Here is a 24,532-nt window from a genome sequence, read left to right as displayed (position 1 = left end):
AAATGAATTGACACCAAGAATCGCTCAGACATTTGTGCTGCATCTCCATTTGCATTTCTCTTTCAAAAAAAGAACAAAAGTTTCTTTTCATCCCCCCAAACTTCACTTTCGTCCTCCTCCTCTTTTGCTCCTCTGCCCTTCTCTTGTGCTCTTGCATCCATCTCTTTCATACCCTCTCCTTCTCTCTCTCCACTTCCCGACACATGTCGTCTCCTTCTTCTCCCCACTTTACTGTGACTGACAGGCCAATTCTAGCCTTAGCACACAAAATGGAAAACACTCACATCAGCTGCGCGCACACCCACTCAGAGGCGCACGGTCATACAAGTTGTGCACACGAATAAACAGACACTTTACAGACTTTGCTTTCCTTATACACACACATGTAAAAGAACAAAACAGCCAGCGTACAGTTTCACAACAGTCCAACACACACACGTGAACCTTTCTGTCACTTGCAGGTCCTGCGCATAAGCTACAGCTGTCATATCAATAATGTGATACTTAACATGAAGCCAGTGTTCGTCACATAAATCACTACAGCCTGTCACTTCCAATACAGCACAACGTCTCCATAGGCCAGGATTACAGCGGCCGCAAATGCCATATTATATTCTTACAGTAAGAAATTTGTGTAGTTTATCTTATGGATTTTTCAAACAAGACTGGGCAATTTAGGCTTAAGAGTTTTCCTCATAGTAGCACCTCCTACAGTTATAATTGATGAAGTAAATGCACTTTGATGTACGTTGTATCAACATTTTAGTCTCACAAGATAAACCGTAATGCAAGGACGAGTTAGATACATTTGCTGCATTTAGCTTTGATTCTTTACTCTGATGGCATTTGGTTTTCAACCCCGTTTTTTACACAGAAATGAGCTTTGGAGATGCGTATCTCTTAATTGTAATATTGACAATATGGGGACATACCTGGTGCTTTCTAATAAGAAAGAAGAGGCCAAGGGGAGGTGAAAGCATTCAGTGAACAGGAGCGAGGTTAATGATGGAAGCACAAATGAAAACACCAGTATATTAACTCTTGACCACACGTGTTTAAATAGATAACACTCAATGTTACAGAGATAAATTTGTGTCTAATGCTTTTTCCCAATGGCTTTGTCCATATATGTGGTGCTTTATACGGGCTCTTGCTGAAGACAGCATGCTATATATAATGACTTGAGATAATGTATTGGTGCATGCTTACAAATAAGAGTACTGGTGTCTGTAAAAGACTTCTCTGAATCATGAGGCTTTGTGGTTTGGCAAATGTCATTCAGATTGGACCAATGTCATTCAAAATACAGCAGCAGAATTTTCAGTGGGCTCATATTTTGGCCAGTGGGTGTTAAGGGCTTAAAGTGACTGTTAGCATTATGGGTGCGATCATTTATAATCAAAAACCTGTTACAGTCTGCCCAATCTTTTGCCCAACCTATGCATCTCCTGCTAAACCATGCATCCCTGCACCGTGATTAGCATCACACCCCTTTCTTACAGCATTAAGCGCTCAAACATTAAGGCTGCTGATTGTAGCAAAGGAGTCTCAGTAAGGGGAGGAGAAATTTGTTATTGTCCCTCTTAATCTCTCTTCATGTGGCCCTAACGTGCTCTCCCTTATCTTTCTCCCAGTATTTCTTTTGTCATTGGGAGCCACGGCTGAAAAAGCCAAATTTTACTGTTTTCAATGTGCCACTCTCGCTAGATAGCGGTGTCTGTGACTATAAAGCTTTTAAATTTAGCTTGTGTTCACGTAGTGGCATTATTCCACATGAAATCACGGTCAAAGAGTTTATTAGTCATCAGACTCATTGATGAAAAAATGAAATAAGCCCGGCGACCAGGCTTTTTGCCATAAATTCATGTGATGGATGAGCCTCTTTGACACTGTGCTCGGCAGAAATACTAGATCATGTCCTTAGAAAAGGAGACGTGTCCTGCATATCATAATGTCATATCACTTTTCTTTCTCCTCAGTTCATTTCCTTTAATCTCACATTCCCTTGTTCACCTTTGCAAGCAGGCAGAATCATAATACTAACTCAAGTCACACCTGACAGCAGAAATGTGCTACAGCTACAGTGAAGACAAGGTATTTATGTATTATCATAACACAGAATGTACCCCCCCCCCCCTTTTTCTTGCCGAGATGCCTTCAAGTTTCCTTGTATTGAAAATATCCAATAATCTTTTACTTTTATTACAAATTTAAGGATTTCTTATGCGTATGTTACCGTGATATCTATCTGCAGTGTCACATTCTTTCTATTAGCGGTTCAACCATATCGAAGAACAACAAAATGAACTAAATGATTATAAAGGCAGACATGTAACAGAATTTCTTGCTGTGTTTGTATAAGAGATCAAATCCAAAGAGACTGTGTATAAAACTCTTTTGTATGTGGTGTTAATTTAGGCCAACAAATAAAATTGAATAACAAAATTTGAAAAAGTATACAGTGGCTTGCAAAAGTATTCGGCCCCCTTGAACTTTTCCACATTTTGTCACATTGCAGCCACAAACATGAATCAATTTTATTGGAATTCCACGTGAAAGACCAATACAAAGTGGTGTACACGTGAGAAGTGGAACGAAAATCATACATGATTCCAAACATTTTTTACAAATAAATAACTGAAAAGTGGGGTGTGCGTAATTATTCAGCCCCCTGAGTCAATACTTTGTAGAAACACCTTTTGCTGCAATTCCAGCTGCCAGTCTTTTAGGGTATGTCTCTACCAGCTTTGCACATCTACAGACTGAAATTCTTACCCATTCTTCTTTGCAAAACAGCTCCACAACTGCCCTGTGACGGCCTCAGAGGTTGTCTAAGAGAATATTGGGAGCAACAACACCATGAAGTCCAAAGAACACACCAGACAGGTCAGGGATAAAGTTATTGAGAAATTTAAAGCAGGCTTAGGCTACAAAAAGATGTCCCAAGCCTTGAACATCCCACGGAGCACTGTTCAAGCGATCATTCAGAAATGGAAGGAGTATGGCACAACTGTAAACCTACCAAGACAAGGCCGTCCACCTAAACTCACAGGCCGAACAAGGAGAGCGCTGATCAGAAATGCAGCCAAGAGGCCCATGGTGACTCTGGACGAGCTGCAGAGATCTACAGCTCAGGTGGGGAATCTGTCCATAGGACAACTGTTAGTCGTGCACTGCACAAAGTTGGCCTTTATGGAAGAGTGGCAAGAAGAAAGCCATTGTTAACAGAAAACCATAAGAAGTCCCGTTTGCAGTTTGCCACAAGCCATGTGGGGACACAGCAAACATGTGGAAGAAGGTGCTCTGGTCAGATGAGACCAAATGGATGGAACTTTTGGCCAAAATGCAAAACGCTATGTGTGGCGGAAAACTAACACTGCACATCACTCTGAACACACCATCCCCACTGTCAAATATGGTGGTGGCAGCATCATGCTCTGGGGTGCTTCTCTTCAGCAGGGACAGGGAAGCTGGTCAGAGTTGATGGGAAGATGGATGGAGCCAAATACAGGGCAATCTTGGAAGAAAACCTCTTGGAGTCTGCAAAAGACTTGAGGCTGGGGCGGAGGTTCACCGTCCAGCAGGACAACAACCCTAAACATAAAGCCAGGGCAACAATGGAATGGTTTAAAACAAAACATATCCATGTGTTAGAATGGCCCAGTCAAAGTCCAGATCTAAATCCAATCGAGAATCTGTGGCAAGATCTGAAAACTGCTGTTCACAAACGCTGTCCATCTAATCTGACTGAGCTGGAGCTGTTTTGCAAAGAAGAATGGGCAAGAATTTCAGTCTGTAGATGTGCAAAGCTGGTAGAGACATACCCTAAAAGACTGGCAGCTGTAACTGCAGCAAAAGGTGGTTCTACAAAGTATTGACTCAGGGGGCTGAATAATTACGCACACCCCACTTTTCAGTTATTTATTTGTAAAAAATGTTTGGAATCATGTATGATTTTCGTTCCACTTCTCACGTGTACACCACTTTGTATTGGTCTTTCACGTGGAATTCCAATAAAATTGATTCATGTTTGTGGCTGTAATGTGACAAAATGTGGAAAAGTTCAAGGGGGCCGAATACTTTTGCAAGCCACTGTATATATGTGCATTATTTTTTAAGCGTCATGACTTCTTTGGGGAAGTAGCCCTCTCTGTGACACAGTGGCTCCAGATAAATATGATATGTAAAAATGAAAAACAGCAGAAAAGTTAAATTTTGAGTATTGTCCACTATAGATAAAAACACTATAGTATCATCACCAGCCTTTGTCGTTAGTGAGTGCTGAGTGCTGGAGCTACGTCTCCTTTCAAACTTTACATGCTGTACTTCATTCTGTTATGTCTACAGTTACTTTATTTTCTCTGCTCATTATTTTGCTGAAGTCTTTAAAGAATCTAATTTTTCATCGTTTTTCATCACTTTTCATCGTCCATATGTCTACCCTGACGACGGGACGCCTATTTTTTTGCTCAGGCTTTATCCTCACTTTCCTCCATCCTTCCAGTTGTATTGTCCCTGGCCAGTCAGCGGGGATCGGAATATCGAGGCTGACATTTACTGTGGAGTTGGGAATAAAGGAAAAGAGGCAGCCTCTGCAGGAAGAGATATTCTTTCTGACTGGTTGAATGCTTTCCTGTTTCTTGTATATGTTCATTTCAGGCTGTGTTCATCTGCTTTGCAGTCTGCCTCGTTGGTTATTACAAGTGCACGGTTTCTTTTTTTTTGCTTGGTGAACTATGCATCTCTCCTCCCCAGCATTATGTTTTGTCTTATTACATTTATGAACATCTGTCGGTCAACTACCCATGTGTCGATACTGGTTATTTGACTCCATATACTCTGTGTATTGGCTGTGTATGTTGTAGTGAGCTGCCATAGTAAGTCCATTGGTATTCAGCGTGGGTCCCTCTCTCTGTGCTGCAGTCATCTCTGCAGTCTAGGAGACACAGTGTAACAAACACTCATATTCAGCTCTCTTCTTTCTTTCTTTCTCTCTATCTGTCTATCTATGGCCTCCCTACCTCGTTTTTTTCTTTGATGCTCACTTTTGTAGTTGGCATTTATATAATGGAAACTGCTGTGCACGTGTGTGGTGGCGTGTCTACATGTTTATGACACTACTGACTACTTTATCTGAGCATCCCACGCAACTGACACACCGACTTGTGTTTCTTTCACCTTTCCAGTCAAGCACAAGGTAATGGCTGCCATGAACATATTTATACACCCTCAAACACATTGTCAGAGTGACCTTGATAGGGCATTAGCCCCACCCGCCTGTCATCTTTTAGCCCGGGCTTTTGGGTTTCTAATGATGGCGACTGGCTTGGTCATAACATAAAGGGTGGCAACAAAGTGATGGATGGTTAGGTGATAGTGCGGGATTTAAAAAAAATGAAAGAAAGAGATTAAATCATGGTGGAAATGTCTGTTCTCAGAATAAGAAAGACCAAGAGGGACTGCAGGGAAGCAAGAAAGAGGTAAAGTGATCGCCAGTGAACATCTCACAGGGATTAGATCTGTCTCTGTCAATAAGCATATGAAATTACAGCTTCCGTCTCTTGTGTGTACGTGTGTTGAGGGGGGCTGTGCGAGTGTGTCTGCTGCTGTCTGGGCAGTTGTGCGCTTGAGTGTGTGTGGCTGCGTATAAATGTGTGTTTGTGAGTGTCATGTGCATTGAGCAAATGGCTGTGGGTGTGTTGAATAGTTAATGGTAGCAACAGATCCAGCTAATGGCATGACTAACTAACTGCACTGGGACACCGAAGCTTACTGAGTAATTAATGATTAGTCTCAAGGTCACTGATTAGAACCCAGTCACGCTGACAGACGCCGTGTTTATGAATTTCACAAGTAATCCTTTTTATTTTATGAACAGTCTTTTCAAGCAGCTCAGATCTTTTGTGCTTCACTTTTATAGTTCCTCTTATTTTCTCCTATTATGCCGTTCATTACCTGCCTGCAGCACCTACTGTTTAATCGATTAATTTGATTTTTTTTTTCATGTTCGCCTTGATGCCCTTTATTCTGCCTTCATCTGCTGTGGCGTCTTTGAGCCAGTTTCAATCATTTTGCCAATTTACTTTGTGTCACACCTGTAGTCGTTCCCATAAAAAGATGAAAGCGAGAAGAGACAAAGAAGAGAAAGGTTGTATTATATTATGCCTCCCACCTGCATTATTCAGCCTTTCTGTCTTTTATTGTGCCAAAAGCAAACATTTAAGCTTCACTTTCTTAAAACATCAGTCACACTGCCAGCAGACTTGATATTTGATGAAACTGGTCTCGCTTCCTCCCGTAACTTGAAGACAGCTTTGCTGTAGATGGTTTGGAGGTGTTTAAAGGAATCTTTGATGTCGACTGATCAAAGTGAAGTCAAGTGAGGTGACTCGTTGTATTTGTTGCTGAAATAACATTTAATGAGTACTTGATTATAGTTTTCAACTGATCTGCCTGACACCGATCTTCAATTGGTCTTATGGGAGTAAAAATAAAAACACATTCGAGATATTATGGGCCCACCTGAAGCTCGAAATTGCAGTCTCTTCTGTCAGGCGATAAAATCCAGATGTATTGGATGCTAAACAAATTGCATAGCTCAGAAGGATTCGAGTGTTTGCGGGTGACAGTGTGAGTCCGCGTGAGAGGGAGTGAGAGAAAGACGAACAGCATGCCATTAATCTTTCACACACTGGATTGGGGAGGCAATCTGTTGGCTATCATAGATGATACATGACCAGCTATAGAATGACTCGCCTGTTGCATACCAACACTGTGAAACCGCACACACAGGCGGCACACTCACACAGACGCATCACGAAAAGAATCAAAGACACTGCTGCCAAAGATCAGCCGAGTGTACCGGCATGCACTCTGAGAACAGCTGAATTCATCGACATGTCCACATGAAAACACTTTTGTACACATGCCTGCTTGCACATGTTGTCACACATGATTCCATCTAAATCAAGCGGCAGAGGGCAAACGTGTTCTCCAGTAGGATGGTTTTCTATCGAGCTGCCTGAGATACAGAACCATTTTTAGTTGATTTTCAGAATAAAAGCAGTGACCTCGCCCCCAACATAGCATAAAAGAATGTGTCAAATCCATGTGCAGACTCAGTGAGCCTCTTTAACTTTTACAGTGTTTCTGTCATTGTCACATCTGTATTAACAGCCCATTCAGCAAGACGAAAACTGTGCATGGGAGTAGCTATAATTGTAAATCAGCCTTAAACACACTGAAAGTCTGCACAATCTGTGTCTCTTCCCAGTGTATTGTAATTAGTGTGAGAAGCTTTACTGTGAGGTTTAACGACTTTGCTTTATGTCACAGATTTGTAGGACTTCATTAAACGTTGAGCCTTATTTAAATGGGGAAACTCATCTTTCCCTGGCTCTTCACTGTATTGCCGTGTTTTATCATTTAAAAAAAAGAAAATCCTCGCTGAGATCACGTTTAGTCTAAATGTAAACAGAGCAAAGTTAAGGTATTAAAGTGAAAAAAATAATAAATTAGACCCTACTGTAATGTCAGATTAACTTTGTCCTACACTGTGGTCCAACATCCTGTTTTTCCCCCTCTGAAACCTTTAACCTAGAAATAAAATGACATCATAGAATCAGATGTGATTATTTTAGATTCATGAACACTGAGGATGATTTATTCAAAGAACCTCACGGGTTTAATTTAAATAAAATTAATTATAAAAATGCAGCACTCGAATTCAGCATTCTGCTGATAAATTAATGGACCTCGGAAATTCATCTGTCAACAACTACAGCTGGAAATGCTGCTCGGCGTTGATGGATGCAGTGTTTAGTTTAAGATGACAATTCTAATGCAAAGAAGAAGAAGAAATTTTAAAAAGTATTACAATTAGCTAATGAATAACTGTAAAGATGCAATATAGAAAAAAATGGTATTATTCAGAGAGTTGATTCTGGAGAATTTCTGAAAAGGAGACATAGCATCCTGCTTCCTTCTTTCCTTCAAATGTGCACTTGGCATATGTCCTCATCGTAACTTATTCCTCTCCCATCTAATGACACATGCATTTTAGGTACTAGTACATGTCCGTACTGTAGTACCGTTTAGACTATGGTTTTAGACCACTGTTAGGTGATTGCTAGATCACACGATGATGTCATAACATGTGATATTGATAAGAACCTTCAGTGGGCTGTGATGAACCGGTGTGCCCGATTGTCTGATTCCTCAACTCCTGATTGTGTAGGAGGAGTTGGTGGACAATAAAAGAGATTTTGTTTTTGGACAATAAGATTGCATGTTATTAGGAATGCTACTAACATCTGCTTTTAAAAAAAAGCAAGAGTGCTTGCTTACATGCTGGTCTAGTGCCTCTACAGGTCAGAAGCAGCAAGAGAAATTACACTTCCAGAAAACAAGTCAGTTTAAGCGGTATAAAGTCCATTTTCAGTGAAGGAGGTAGTGGTTTACACACATATCAAACAGACGATTTTCAGTTTGTATCCTGTGTTTGGCAATTACTATTTTAATTCTTCTCTTTTGCATCTGTGGCTGTTTGCACTACTTTAGGGCAAGAACGTGGCTTAGGTCAGCGGTCCCCGGGCCTCGGACCGGTACCGGTCCGTGAGTCGTTTGGTACCGGGCCGCGAGAGTTGAGGCTCGGTTGTGAAATGTATTGTTTTCAGGGTTTTTTATCGGTTTTCAGCGTTATTTTGTTATCGTTTTTATCGTTAACTCGGTTTTCCTGGGTCTTTTCACATGTGTTATGAATAAATCTTCTTTTTTTCGGTACCGGTACTAGTTTTATTTTGTTGTATTTATCCGCAACACCTTAAAGGCCGGTCCGTGAAAATATTGTCGGGCATAAACCGGTCCGTGAGGCAAAAAAGGTTGGGGACCGCTGGCTTAGGTTATAGTAAATCTGAAAATTGTTGGAAAACAACAATACTTATATTTTAGCTTAAAATTTCTATTAAAGAGCCTGCATATACGTTGCAAAAATGATTTTGGTAATTACCAACACTGTTAATTTATGACAGCTATAGGCCGGAGCCTTTAATTTGATGTAATAAATTTGAGGAACCTGTATATTTTATATTAGAGATGTGTTTTGCTGCAGTGTATTGTCATTCAGTATCTGCTCATACCAGCACCTGCAGTTGCCCCAAGAGGAGCTGTCAAATGAATTAATAAAAGCTCCTTAAAAATACATTAGAGCGTATATTGGTTATTAAAAGTTTATGTAATGCTTATGAATACAAGATATGCAGAACTGCAGTAAAGTTTTACGTCACTTCTCTTGTCACCGGTCCTGCCTGAAGCACTAGCCAAGGAAATAAGCAGTGCACTCTGCCAAATGCCACTCAGTGATTATAATGGGTCAGATACAGAGGACAAAATTTCCTCAGTGATCAATAAGGTTCAACTTAAACTTCAACAGATTCCGTACACGGTCATTTTTTCTTTTATACCACTGTCTTTTTCCTCTCATCCAAAATCACTCCACAAGGTTGAATTAATAAGTTATTGTTTACCAGCTAACCCGTCAGATCACCTCTGCGTTTCTGGCCGCTAACAGAAATCCTGTGAAATCTATGAAACTTCTGAACATGCCATCCTCTTCATCCTCCTAATCCAGCTGTCACCAGCGTATTTCCTTTTCTGGACTCGAAGACAAACATTACATCAAAGTGTCACATGGTTAAAAAAACAGAAAGTTTCTGTTGTATCCTAATAAGTATAAAAATACATCTAACAACAGTTTCCTCTGAGAATCCATCACAGTGTACGCCAGGTTCATTATTTCAAGCAAACAGATCAAGGCCTCAAGGACAAACACTATCAAGTCTGTGTGTGTTTGCGTGTGTGTGGATTAAGAGGTGCGATGGATTTTGAAGAGCAGCATAATGCAGAGTTGCTCCAAAAGGTGACAATTTATGCCGAGTCAGGCGTCGATGCATCTCTCCACTTTCTCGCTCCTCGTTTTCTCTTCCGCTCACACTTCTTACAAATAAACCCTGACTAAAAATAATTTGTCTGCCACCGCTCTCACATCAGAGTGTTGGTATCACCAAGCTACTGTCTGTCCGGTAAATATTGGAACACATTGTCTGATTGTATGCAAGAGGATCTGATTATCGCCCGAGGTTTAAGTGGCTGTAATCAGTGTTTTTATGATAACAGCGGATCAAATGATTATTTGTAATGTGGTAGGAGTTGTTCACAGATCATTTTCACCTGAATCAGGAGTTCATCATAGCAACTTTCAGTTGTTTTATTTCTTTTTGGTGTAATTTTACCTTAAAAAACAGAAAAAATAAAGTGTTTCTTAAAAGCAAAAGCCATGAATTATAATTTAAACACTTTAAATTTAATGATTTGGTTTCATGCTCAAGTTATTTATCGGGTCTTTTATCAGTCATTTTCTGCATTTTTCTGCATTTTTTCTTTCTTTCTGAATGTCTTGTAGTGTATGCCCAGTAATATTTTCACTTTGTTTCTCACTCCTCTGAAGTGAAGTTGTTTTTTTGATTTTTTTCTGTATTATTATTTTCCTTGTTGCTGTTTCTGCCCATTAGAATTTCAAGGTCTTTTACTGACTGCGATACTTAAAAGGAAACATCGTGTGGCCTTCGTGTATTTTTCTCTGACTTTCTCTAATAGGTTCACTCTCACTTGCTTTCCTTCCTTTTACTCAGTGAAAACAAGTTCATGCAAAAAAAAAAAATGAAATGCCACTTACTTTGATGCTCCTGCTCACAACTGGGAGATAAACAGCGTAAGCATGGAGAAAAGGAAAAGAAGGAAAGAGGATGAGAGAGTTGCTGGCTTGCCCCGATTGCAATCTGTTTCATGTAGCCTCGGTTGCTGTTAGTGCTGAATTGGTTTTCAGGTTGAAAGACAATTACTTTAGCGGTACTGTCAGTTTTGTCATGCACACAGTGGAGTCCAAAACGCTTTGTGAAGCTACAGTTTCTGTGCATATCTCTGCAACGGTAATTGTGTTTCTTTCTCTCTCTCGTTTTTTAATCCCTTCACTGTCATCTTTACCTTCACCATCTCCGTGTCATCCATCTGCTGATTTCTCGTCTGTGTTTGCTTTCTTTCATCTCCTTAATCGTGCCATCTTGGCCACTTTGTAAAAAAATAAAAATAAAAATTTGACTTTATCTTTCCCTTTCTTACACCTCACTCTGCTTTGCCTGTTTTTTTCTCCCTACCTCACTCCCGACTCTCTTCTCTGCAGGTCTCTATCTGGACGTATTGTTGGAGGTGTGTGGTGGTTCTTTACTCTTATCATCATCTCCTCTTACACAGCCAACTTGGCTGCATTCCTCACTGTGGAGAGGATGGTTTCACCGATAGAGAGTGCAGAGGACTTGGCCAAACAGACAGAGATAGCCTATGGAACGCTGGACTCAGGCTCCACTAAAGAATTCTTCAGGGTATGAACTCAACGCACACTGTTCATTTTATTTGATTGCTTGAGCCTTTTCAGGTTTTTTTACTATGTTAAGTCAAGTTAATTTGCAGCTTTGAGGAAGACTATCTTTAATCCTATTGGTATCATTAGTATAGTATTACTTATACCATTACTGGTACTGAAAACCAGCCAGTTGTTAATGCAACCTCCTTTATTTTTAGCATCTGAAACACTGACATTTTCAAGGTTACCACTTTATTAGGTACACCTGCTAAATTTCTTGTTAATGGAAATATGCAATCAGCCAATCACATGGCAACATCTCAGTGCATTTAGATATGTAGAGATGGTCAGGACAGACTGCTGAAGTCCACACAGACCATCATAATGGGGGAAAAAGGTGATTTAAGTGATTTTAAATATGCCGTTGCTGTTTGTACCAGACAAGCTGTGCAGTGCACAACATATCCAGACTTGAAGCTACTGCAATATAAGGCTGTTCCTGTCAGCTAAGAACAGGAGGAACTGAGGCTACAGTTCACATGGACTCACCAAATAGGGCAATAGAAATTCAAAAATGGTCTGACCCATCCTGGAATCAACAGTTCATGCTGGTGGTGGTGGTTTAATAGTGAGGGAGATATTTTTTCAGATCATCTCAAACTGGTTTCTTGAAAATAACCTCCACAATCATCAGATCTCAATCTAACGCCTTTGGGATTGATTGGTGTGCACCCAACAAAGCAGCAACTGTGTGATGCTATCACGTCAGTATAGATCAAAGTTTTCAGCACCTTGTTGAATCGATGCCACAAAGAATTAAAGCATTTTTGAAGGCGAAAGAGGGTCCAACCTGGTACTAGTAAGATATAGCTAATAAACTGACAACTGAGTGAAGATTCAAATTTACAGAGATGACTATTTAAAATATTACATTGATCAGAAAAATATCTTGGTTAGTGGCAGAATTTTAATCACTTGTATGCTAGTAGGGAATAATGAGTGTGGCTCTCTTAGCTAGGCTAATTCAAGCAGCACATACTTGAAAACCAATCTACAAAATTCTAGAGAATAGAAATGAATGGATCTTTGTGTACTGATCTTGACTTGAGAGAGACTTGAAACGTGATGTTAAGCTGAGTTGACTTTCTGTTTCCAGGTAGTTTGTGTGTAAAACCTGATCAAAGCCCACAGTAAGATTTAAAAAGATTATACTGGACATGAGAAAACAAAAGATCTGTGCTGGATTTTCTCAAACGCAATGTTGATTACAGTGAAAAGATGTTTTTTACCACAGTCCTTAGCAGTTAATCAAAATAAAGGAATAAAACCATAATAATTATAAAAGTAGGTAGTAAGGTAAGTAAAGTCAAGGATAACCGGTGGGATAGGATATGCTGCTATGAAGAGAAAGTGGAAACAAGCCCCAGTTACACCTTCACCCTTTGACCTCTTCACCTATGTGGCTTCCAGTCAATGTTAATAGTTGACACACATGCACATGCACACAATCCTATTTTTTTTCTTCCCCTTTTGTTTCACACAATTATTAAGATTTGTTTTTGTTCCTGTGCATGTTATGTGTATATAAACAGTTCTGCTCTGTAGGAATGTGTGCGCTAGTATTTGTGTCTGGAGACAGAGGAGGAAAGGGGGGAGAATGTAGCAGGCAGTTTGTGCTTCTGTTAGTCGCTCTGGCATCATCAACATAACGAGCAGGCTGAAATCTGTGGAGGGTGAAAAAGCAATTTACTCTCCCACAGCTGAGGGGGATTCGCCACCACCATTAATTATCTTTGTGTGTGCATGCGGGTGTGTTTGTGTGACCGTGGATGTGTACGTACAATATCGTGTGCACATAAAGCAACATATGCATGTGTCTTATATGTGTAAGCAAGTTTGAGTGGCGTTTTGTAACGCGCAGAAACACAGTATGTGCGTCCATGTATGTTTAAAAGCGTTTCCATATTGTGCATGCCTGAAGGTGACTTGCAGCATCCATTTTCCTCTTTCACAGCTACGCTCATTGTTAAAGAATCTGGAAAGAGTCACACCTTATTGTCACACATCCATCCCTCCAAGGCTAGACGGCGCTTTGTACATGCGCGTTTATTATCGGCGTCTCTCGGTCTCACTTTCTTTGATAGGTGGGGGCTTGGATAGATGGGCTGGAGGTATACAGGAGGGGGTGGTGAGAAACTGTGATAGACTTTGGCAGACAGAGGAAGAAATGGAAGGAGAAAAATGAAGAGAAAGAGAGGGTAGAATGAAGAGAGGCGGAGCCTTTTGATGTGTGTGACATTATTATGGGATAGGTGTCCGTCACGCACTAGCAGCACACTGATACACACACATACCATTCCCCGGGTGCTGGTTTCAGTGGCTGAGGCCCTGGCTTGTTGCTCGAAGAGCGACAGAATAACACTTTATCACCAGGAGTGAAAGAGAAGAAAGAAGCAGTGCGCTTGTGGAGGATGACAGTTTGACTCCTCTGCTTGTTATTTTCACTCTTGAGTACACACAGTTCACACACACAAGCAAACAAATCATTTCACATATATACACACAGACTGATGTGCAGAATTACAAGACCACAGACATATGTAGGATGTATACAGTACACATTAGAAAAAAGTATAATAGAGTTTATATAGAATGCCGTGCAAAAGTCTTAAGCCACCCTTCATTTTTTGTATCTTGCTAAGAAACTGGTGAATTTATTTACTGAAATATGTGCAACAGAGTTTGTACAAATATAATAAGCTCAAAAGCCACACAAGACGAACCCACACTGCTGCATGGATGTTGAGGTTGAGACCAATCCATGACCGATATCCAGGTGTGCTTGTACTCCATTGACAGTGTGTTTGGGATCATTGTGATGCTGAAAAAAATAAGCTGATGTCAATCAGATGCTTTCCAGCTACTATAGCACAGTGGATCAAGATCTGAAAATACATTAATGCATTCATAATTCCATCAGTTCTGACAAGATCCCCAGCACCACTGTCTGAAATGTTTTACAGATGGCTGTAGACACTCACTGTTGTAGCTCTCGCCTGACCTCCTCTGTCTTCAAATCGATTGAACCCCAGAATTTCCATTTGGATTCATCACCCCACATGACCTGATATTCAGTCTGTTTCTTCTGTGATTTGACAGACCGCTGCTTTTTGTCCCTGGTTCGTCTTGTAGTTTTTTAGGCCTGCCACTTCTGTCTTTGTCCTCTACTTATCCAGTTCCCTTATATGTCTTTAAGGAAACACTGTATAGCATGTAGAGATATGCCAGGTTTTTGGCTCTTTGGGTATCACCATATTGGTACAAACATACAGTTTTTATGCTTGAAAAACTGTGTTATTTTTGGCATTTTTCATAGATTGAGTGAAGTAATTGCAAATAATTATCATTTTTTAATAGGCTAAGCTAATAGTAACAAAGTGCCTAAAGATACATTTTGTTATATATATAGCTATAACACTGGTTCGCCCATTAGGTTCACCATATTCTGTATGCTTGAATGATTCAACCACAATAAGTGGTTTAAAATTCCTCTGAAAATAGCCAGGTACAAGGAGTGGACTGAAAATGAGTGAAAAAGCAGCCTAAGTCCAAAAAAGTCTGGTTTGTTCAAGACAAAATATAAAGAAATAAGTGGTGGCTGAAGACTTTTGTACTGTACTCACTCCTAAATTCATAACCACACATCAGCTTAGTGTACAAGTATTCCAGTAAAAAGTAAGATTGATGCTTGACTTGTCAGCATCTACACCGTGTCATATTTTAAATGTGGTTATACAGTAAATGAGATAAAAATTGAAGATAGAAGACACAGCACACCATCAACAGCATCATTTTATTCAAGGACTAAAAGAGGAAAAGTCAGCTTCACGTCATATGAAGCTGTAGCATCTGTAGCAACAAATATAATCCAGTGAAAACATGGATTGTTAACTTGGATTAACAGCCTCCGTTTTGCCTCAGTAAAGTCAGCACTAAGGTCAGCATGTTGATTTGAATAATTAATTAGATAATGTCCACACACTGTTCAAAGTAATATTTGTAAAAGAAAAAGACTGGCAGGCATTGTTCTGTATTTTCTTGCAGCTGAAAACCAATTCATTTCTACTCATTCCTGAAGCATAAATCCATTTTAAATAGGTCACAAAAATGGAATTTTGTTTTTTCTTTTTTGTTAACATTCCCAAATCAAGTGTAAGAGCAATGTGTTTGGCATCCTTTTATCAGTGGCAAATTCAAATATATCCACCTCTTGAGTTTTTGAGGTGGAATTGACTCAAAACCTGTGTTAAAGGTAATGAAGAACATAACCAGGGCAATGATGCAGCTCACTAATGTGTTTTTAATATCTTTTGGAGAACACCAATCCAATAACTTGGCAACAAACAGGCAGTATTTGTTAGTGGGACTCATTTATTTTTGTTAAATGGCTGAAATATATACAGTGAACATCTACAGCGTAGTTTCCCTGACAGCTGGCTTCCACATCATCTCAGGGAAAATTTGCTCCTATAACTGTAAATTTATACCCATTAATTCCCTGTTAACCTTTTTCTTTCTCCCCTTTGCCCCTCTTCCATGCTAGAGATCCAAAATAGCTGTATACGAGAAGATGTGGTCATATATGAAATCCGCTGAGCCAACTGTCTTCACCAAAACCACAGCAGAAGGCGTGGCAAGGGTCCGAAAGTCCAAGGGGAAGTACGCCTTCCTCCTCGAGTCCACCATGAACGAATACACGGAGCAGCGAAAGCCTTGTGATACCATGAAAGTCGGGGGAAACCTGGATTCCAAAGGATACGGCATTGCAACACCGAAAGGCTCACAGTTAAGGTGGGTGGAATAGTGTAACAATAGGAAACAGTAACGACGCTGATACTGGACTATTGCTGCGATATTCCACCTACCCTGCTGTGCCTTTTATACTTGACCTAAATCAACCTCTCACTGCTGTCTGGTGAAAATTTCTCAACCAAAGAATTGTAAAAATTGACCGAAGTGGATATTGATTGATTCTCGCAAGCGTAAAGTCCCAAATTAACACTAAATGTTATTGATTTAACGCAGTTTATGGATTTATGGAATTGGCAGTTGGCAGTTATATGTTTTCACCGAGCAGCAGTGACTTCGATAAATGTGTTAAACGTGCAAATCATTTGTTTAGTCATGGTTTCTTTTGTTAATACCTTAATTTCTTTTTTTCCCCACTTTCTGCCTTCCTTTTTGTATTGTTTGTAATTCTGTTCGACTCTCTTTGCTCTCACTTCTGCCATCTGTTAAATCAAAGCATGTCACCTCCACGTCTTTGTCCCGTGTCGCTGTCATCCAAACGTCGCTTTGTGCTCGTGTCCTTCCTTTCTTTTCTGTTGCTATTTTCAACCACCTTTTCTCCACAGGGCCACCTTCCAGGTAACTCTGTTCATTTGTCTGCTATCATCTCATTGTTCCATGATACTGATGATGACGATGATTAAAAGAGAGATTTATTGCCAGAGAATGACCACGAGGAGAGGCAGAACCTCAGACTGCTGCCACTCCATCCAGAGCCACGGGGGGAATTTATAGACAACCAGGAAAGGAAAAAAAGTGAGGAACAGGAAGCAGAGGGGCCTGTCCAATGGGGGGATTTCAAAGTAAATGTAATACAGGAAAAATACTGAGCCACAAACAAAAGAAAGACACAGTTTCAATCTTTAAACTAGTTAAATTAATAGATAATTGAACAATCTCAAATTAAAGCCCAACAAACAGAAAAATTAGTAGTAGGTTTTTTTTAAAAGGAAAAAGTGCATCAATATGAAAGAGAAACCATAAGATGGAGGAAACAAATGACAAAGTGAAGTTGGTCATTTTATCTTGTTTTTCCCTCAGTAGACACTTGTTTCTCTGGCTTGTTAACTTGAGCTTACAGTAACAGTCTCAATAGGTTTCACTGCGATATCCTCAGCAATGCAGATAATTCATTTTCCAGGTGACTGTGACAGCAGTAAAGAAACTTTGTCTTCTCAATGTGACAAGTGCCTCCTGAGGAAAAAAATAATTGACTAAATTCAGCAAAGCTGGACCACTTGCTTACTCCTCTCTCCTCCATCTGTCTCTGTCAGCATTTCAGATTTGCCACATAAAAGGCAAAGCACAAACAGCACATCAGCCTCACACCATGTCCTATAACTTTCCCCTGTGCATGGTGCAAAGTTCCTCAAGACCCCTGTCGCCCTGTAGTTTACCTCTTATTTTCTTAAACAAGAAAAAAAAAAGTTTTCCCATTTATTTGAGGGAAAATTGTGACAGACAGCAAGTGGATAGGCTCCTTTGGAAGATCCCCCGTAACACATACCTGGGACTATCCACGGTTGTCTCTGGCTGCTCTCAGTCTGCAGAAACACAGACTTGCACAAGGCTGCGAGTGTGCACGCCGGTTGAGCCTGCCTCTCCTCCTGGTGCAGTAATCATTTGATCTGATGATGATGATGACGATGATGTTGATGAAGAGCATGAATACTCTGATGACTGAGCCGAACATTAATAGTATTGTATACTTTCTGCTATATGACTCCTTTTGAAGTGACTTTTAATATGTGACTGTCATTATCATGCTTTACAGATCTTTTTGAACTGTTTTCATCCATTCCTGTTATGTTGATGAGATTAGTCATGGCCGGCAGATTAGATCACCCCAGAGAACGCTGTCTCTTCTCGAATCTCTCGAATATTGTTTCTAAGCTCTTAACACCAGTGTACCATCAGACCGTCAGAGATGAGATAGTGCTTCCAGATAGGCAAGTGCACAGACAAAGGGCCAGACAAATAAACAAGTACGCAGCGACTGCTGTGACCTTTGTGCAGAGATTAGTATGGCCGATCAGCATCACACAAACAAAAGCAGAGCACGGTCGCACAAGAAGAGGATGACAGGAAAGAGTTCATGGGCAGCTGTAAAAATCAGAGATGTGCCAGAGAAAGCAGAAAATGACACAGTCATACCATAACTCTTGGCCCTTGTAAACATGAAGAAATAATCTTGAGTAAAATGAAACTGAAATATATTCAATAATTGTTTTTCAAATAAGTAATAATTAAGGAGACTATGTTAAGGCAGCACGGTGGCACGGTGGTTAGCACTGTTGCTGCACAGCAAGGAGGTCCTGAGTTCAATTCCACTATCAGGCTGGGGTCTTTCTGTGTGGAGTTGCGTGGGTCCCCTCCGGGTACTCCGGCTTCCTCCCACCGTCCAAAGACATGCAGTTTGTGGGGGATAGGTTAATTGATTAATCCGAATTGCCCATAGGTGTGAATGTGTGCGCGAATGGTTTTCTGTCTCCGTGTAGCCCTGCGACAGACTGGCGACCTGTCCAGGGTGTACCCCGCCTCTCACCCTATGACAGCTGGGATAGGCTCCAGCGCCCCCCGCGACCCTGAAAAGGATAAGCGGAAGCAAATGGATGGATGGATGTTTGCTATAAACCCAGGATGTCAAACTGATTTTACATTATGGGCCACATACGTCTCACTTTCATCATAAACAGGCCAAACCAGCGAAACTCCCTTTTCTGTCAGTGTAAAGATGTTTAACTACACGATTTAACTTCGATTTTAAGTCTCAGTTGTTCTACATGATAAAAAATTGCTGCTGTAGTAAATGAAAGAAATCTGTTAGCATAAATAAATAAATGTGTAAAATTACAGAAAAACGTTCATGTGGCTCGCTACCCGGACTCTACTGCAGTTACAATTACTGGAGAGTAATTCATAATGAATAAATCATCATTAAGAAATATTTCTAATATAGAAATGTCTTTGTGTTGTTACTTTGGTGTAGTATGGCCATGGGGGGCAGAATCTGGCCCTTATGTTTGACACCCCTGCTAAAAACTGATGGTGTATTGATTGATTCAAACAGATTCAATTAATTTTAGTTCTTCTGTAACAAAAACAAAATTGCTTGGAAAATTTACATGTAATTAAATTACTTAAACATAAGCATTTTAGACACTCGAGGCCACACACTGCATGCACTTCTACAAAGAAGTATTGGCAAGTAATGATTTTGTATTTCATTAAAATCATGCTAGATATACAGAGGTTAGATGATTTGCACACACACACACACACAAACACACACACTGTACGGATGCCGGATAGTTAGCCCTGTGTCCCTGAATGTTGTTTAGAGGTCAGTCCCTTTAACAGAGTAAGCAGGGCCTTAGGAAACTGAAGCCACACAAACACAAAGTGCACACACAGAGCAATAGGACGGCAGGGGAGCAGCAGGAGGGGACAAGCAACTCATCAGTACGCTGCAGAGACCTGGTTAACACACTTTATACCAGTAATCTGACACTCACTGTGGTAGCATCTGATGTTAGTGCAGCCAGATACAGAAGAGTAATGCAAGACGGGTTTTTTTGTAAAACCACAAAACAAATTTGGAAAAAATTCCAGAAGTAAGTCAAGGAGTGATAGCAAGGGAGAGCGTTGTCCGGGGTGCGGTTTTCCCCTCTAACTCACCTGTATGTGTGAATTCAGCCCATCCTAATTTCTGCTCCCTCTCGTCCTCCTTTTCCCTTTCCTTCTCCTGACTACGGTCCCCCGTCCATCTTGTCTGTTTGTCCCTCCATCCTCTGCTCTGACCAAACTATCTTATCTGTTCCTCCTTTTTTACTTAAAGAAACGCGGTCAACCTGGCCGTGCTAAAACTCAACGAGCAGGGCCTGTTGGACAAATTGAAAAACAAGTGGTGGTATGACAAAGGAGAATGTGGCAGCGGGGGAGGGGATTCCAAGGTTAGCCCTCTCTGTCTGCCCCCCCCACCTCCAGGTGACAGGGGCTGCTCACCAGCTGAGCGGCTCGCGACAGCCCCCGTCCTGGGAGCGTAACACATGCATCTGCCCTGGCAAAGAGTCAAGCAGCGTACAGGGAGGATAGAAGAGATAGCTTAAATCTCTTGAGACAACCTGCAGTTGCAAAAATAGGCACAAGGTTGCACTGATGTCCACGGTCTGTGACTTTATATATAAGTTCAGACACAATGACAAATGCACTTTGAAGCTTGTTTATACACATAAAAAGAAAACCCCTGGAATAACATCTTTTTAAATGAATCAGCTGGCTGGACCTGGTAGAGACCCAAAACCCGATTGCTGGAAAATGTAAATATATCCTACTTTCATTTTGAATCATCAGGGGAAAAATGCTCATTTTCTTTATAATGCATGGAAAAATATCCCTATTCTGAGTGGCTGCCAAAATAAATCAAGCACATCTCATGAAGATAACCATTTTAAAGGTGCTTTGCACTGAACTGGTAATGTCCCTCTGACAGGACACAGTGCAAAGTAATGGAAAGAGGTTTCCCTGATGGATAGCTGGAATAATAAAGAGAGCAATTACTGTCAAGGCGGGAATATTTGCCCCCTAGTGGCAGCTCTGGGAAGAGTAGAGAGAAAACAAACAGTCTAGTTAGAGTCAAATGGAGACACCCCCTGAGAGTCTCAGTTTGACTAAAGGCAGAAGGAGAGATGAATAATTAATAAAAGCAAAGAACACAATCACAGGATATGTGTGATTTCAGCAATTTGGAACATTTTTCAGCAAAAAAAGTTCTATATTGTGTTAAAGAGTCAAACATTTTAATTTCTAAAAGTATTCATCTGGATCTTCAACAAAAGTTTCATTCCTTTAGTCAGTTTGAAAACTGAGAAATTTTAACTGCAGTCTATCAAGTTCATTTGAACAGGAATAAATTCTACATGCTTGTTAGTGGCTGTAATTAGATACAGGCTTTGAGCTAAATGCATGCTAATTAGTTGTTATTTGTCATGTAATTAATATTAATTATTGTTAGCATGCACAACTATATACACTACTAATGAAACCATCATTAGTAGTGTATATATTTCGATTTTGTCACAAATCAAAACACTGAATAAATAAAACTTTGACTCTGTGATAAATTATTTCAATTCATCTTTAGGAACACAAGAATTTCATTACCTAGTTTCATCCAACTATCATAGCAGTCCATCGATTTCAGTCACAGCCCAAAGTGGTGGACTGGCAGTAACCTTCCTGTTAGTGTATTTCTATGTGTATTCAAATAAACGTGGTTTTGGAAGGTTTTCGGTGATGATTGATTGTTGATGACTGCCAAGGGATTAACCCTTTGATGCTTACCCCAAATTTCATATCTAAAAGTGTCAAAACAGTCAACCAACCAACAGACCGAACTGCACATTGGTTTTCTCTGATGATATGCATTAGGGAGAGTCCAAAAAAAGGTCATTTCTGCTTCAACGCATGAAAAGTAAGTTCTCACTCTCCCAGTCGTGACACAGAGCTAGCCTGACGCCAATAGTCCCGGTTTAATAGTAATTGCCTCTGGATTATTGTAGGATGAGCTGGGGCAGCATGGGTGTGTTACCTGAAGTGACAAAGGTGGGTCCCACTCATATGTCTGTAGCTCGCCTTAGCTCCTCGCTCCCCCCAGCCCCTCCTCAACGAGCATACACACATGTATTCAGTGGGATCCATGCTAGGTCACTCAATCTAAGCAAAAGTTTTTCTTTGTTACTGAGATGTTCAATGCAAATGAGAAATACTCTAATAACATAAAATAACATGACCTATGATGTTATTTATGTTATTTTTACACGCGAAGAACCCCGGTAAACCTTGCAGTTTTGAAACTGAGCGAAGCAGGCGTCTTAGACAAACTGAAAAACAAATGGTGGTATGACAAGGGAGAGTGTGGACCCAAGGACTCTGGAAGTAAGGTCAGTCTCACGCTGCTGTGGCCCGCAGAACGCTAGCCTGAAACTCTCATCATGAATACGCTCCAGATTACTGCAACTACTGTCTTAGAAATAGCATTTTAAACACTCTTTATATATTTCTTGAACGTGCTCCACATTAAAATTAGTCTTTTTGGATGGTGGACCACATTTACCTAATTTTTAATACAAGTGAAGACAACAGTCTTCTTCAGTCTCTGTAGCAATCTGTGGCAATTCCATCTTCACATCAGTGTTAGAAATATATTAAAAATGTGTAAAATCATCAATCTTCACTTCCATGTTTCTGTTTTAATCTCGTATGCCGGTCCATTCCACGTGAGAATGGCACTGATTCTTATGCATCAGCAATATTAACTTGTTGCAATTACTGGCTCTCCCTTTTATATTTAAGAGTTAATCAGGGATCAGCTCCCTTGTTTTCTATTAATTTAAGAATTTTCCGATAATGTCTAGATTGTTATTATTTCCTCAAAACTTTCATTGACAGAAGTCAGTCAAAATAAAATGCAATGATCAGCTGTTACACTCATTTGACTGGTTAAATTAACATGCTGGAAAATCAGTTCTGGAGTGTGGACACAAGCCCGGCTACACAAATATATATACATTTTTAATAAGGTAAAAACAGAATGTAGCATTTATCATTAATAGAGTTTAAATCACTAATAAATAATGTAATGAGCTATAAGCTAAGCTAAAAACAAAACACAACAAAAACTGTGTTCTATAATTACGCTTTAGTATTTGTATAAATGGATCTAAATTACCAATGAATTAAAGCAACTGGGAAATAACAGACCAGGGAGTTCATACTGCATACCTCCCCAGTTAACAACATTAATCAAAATTATATTCAAATTATTTCAAAATTAAACCTAAAAATTGTTGCTAAACATTTTTTTAGAATTTTTGCCCTGCTATAAATATTTGACATGGGAGTTGCTTTAAATTTTAACTAAACTACTGGAGCTTTTCCAAAATGTAATCCCCGCTCAGATTAAAAACTTGCTCTACAAATAATTCACTCTTGCTGCACTATTTTGCACACTGTAACATTTCTAGAAGTGTTGAATGTTTTGTAGTTGTAGTGATAGATTTGTAGTATACAGTATTTGTGGAGTAGCAGATGTGGTGGCTGTAGAGATTAAAGTTTTATATGAGTAGTATGTCAGTTTATATAAGTAGAATGTAATACTGTGATCATTTATGATAATACTATAACTTCAGTACCATATCAATTTATCTGGTATGATCTCCATTTCTGTGTCTAACTTACTGTATCTACTTTTCTTTGTCTGCTTTTTCCCTCATTTTCCTTTTCCCTCTGATCATTCCCTATTCTGTCTCCACCTTCCTCATTGCACCATTCTCCTCTTACTGTTCTCACCTTGAGCCTACTCATCGTCTCCCCTCACTTTTCCCCCTCTTCTCTGCTCTTCCTTCCTGTCTACCCACCACTTCTCCTTACCCATCCTACTACTACTACCCTTTCATCTTTTAAACACATGCTCCTTGAATCCTCCCTCCCTCCCATCTCTTCAGGACAAGTCATCCCAGGCTCTGAGCCTGTCCAACGTGGCTGGGGTCTTCTACATCCTTGTGGGCGGCCTGGGCCTGGCAATGCTGGTGGCCCTGGTCGAGTTCTGCTACAAGTCACGGGCCGAAGCCAAGCGCATGAAGGTGGACCTTAGCCCCCCCCACTGCCCCAGCCCCTCCCCCAGCACCCAGAATCTAGCCACTTATAGGGAGGGGTACAACGTGTACGGCTCCGAGGGGGTCAAGATATAGGGGTAGGATTTAGAGGCTCCCGTATAGGTGGGGTAATGGTGGTGTTGAACATGGTGGTGGTGCTGTAGATTTTGTACCGACGAGGCTGTCGCAGCAGCCCCACGCAACCGTGTTGTTCTTCATGTGGTGATGAGTATGTGGTCAAGCATTGTGGAACCAATGTACTTTTAATTTTTTTTATGTTTTCTGCTTAATTTTGGCTGTTTTGGTTATTTATTTATTTATTTATTTATTTATTTATTGGCAGAATATTTTCTTAGACTTTTGGGTTTAAATTTGGTTTGCGTTTTGTCACGGTTACGTCACCCTGGGCTAGACTGGGGTTAGATTTATGTGACCGCAGATTTGGTTCCATCGTCTTTGGCTGCAGATGATCATGATGGTGATGATGATGATGATGACAGTGGTGGTGATGCTCTTGGTTAATGACTAGGCACCTGCATTGTAATTTTCAGATGACATATTGAAGCAGTGATGCACAACTCCAGCATTAAATACATTTTGATTTTTTAGAACC

The 24,532-nt window shown here is 40.3% G+C and overlaps 1 protein-coding gene across 1 annotated transcript in view; it reads left to right on the top strand.

Annotated features, from left to right (window-relative positions):
• gria4a (glutamate receptor, ionotropic, AMPA 4a) overlaps positions 1-24,532 on the top strand; it is a 72,506-nt gene that overhangs the window by 39,554 nt on the left and 8,420 nt on the right. Inside the window, exons 13-16 of the mRNA XM_039622383.1 lie at positions 11,237-11,435; positions 16,020-16,267; positions 22,092-22,206; positions 23,770-23,907. Of these exons, the coding sequence (XP_039478317.1) occupies positions 11,237-11,435; positions 16,020-16,267; positions 22,092-22,206; positions 23,770-23,907 (700 nt within the window). The remainder of the gene's footprint in view (positions 1-11,236; positions 11,436-16,019; positions 16,268-22,091; positions 22,207-23,769; positions 23,908-24,532) is intronic.

This window comes from Oreochromis aureus, linkage group 14 (genome assembly GCF_013358895.1).
Source record: "Oreochromis aureus strain Israel breed Guangdong linkage group 14, ZZ_aureus, whole genome shotgun sequence".
NCBI classification, from domain to species: Eukaryota; Metazoa; Chordata; class Actinopteri; order Cichliformes; family Cichlidae; genus Oreochromis; species Oreochromis aureus.
This window is presented reverse-complemented; position numbering and strand designations above follow the sequence as displayed.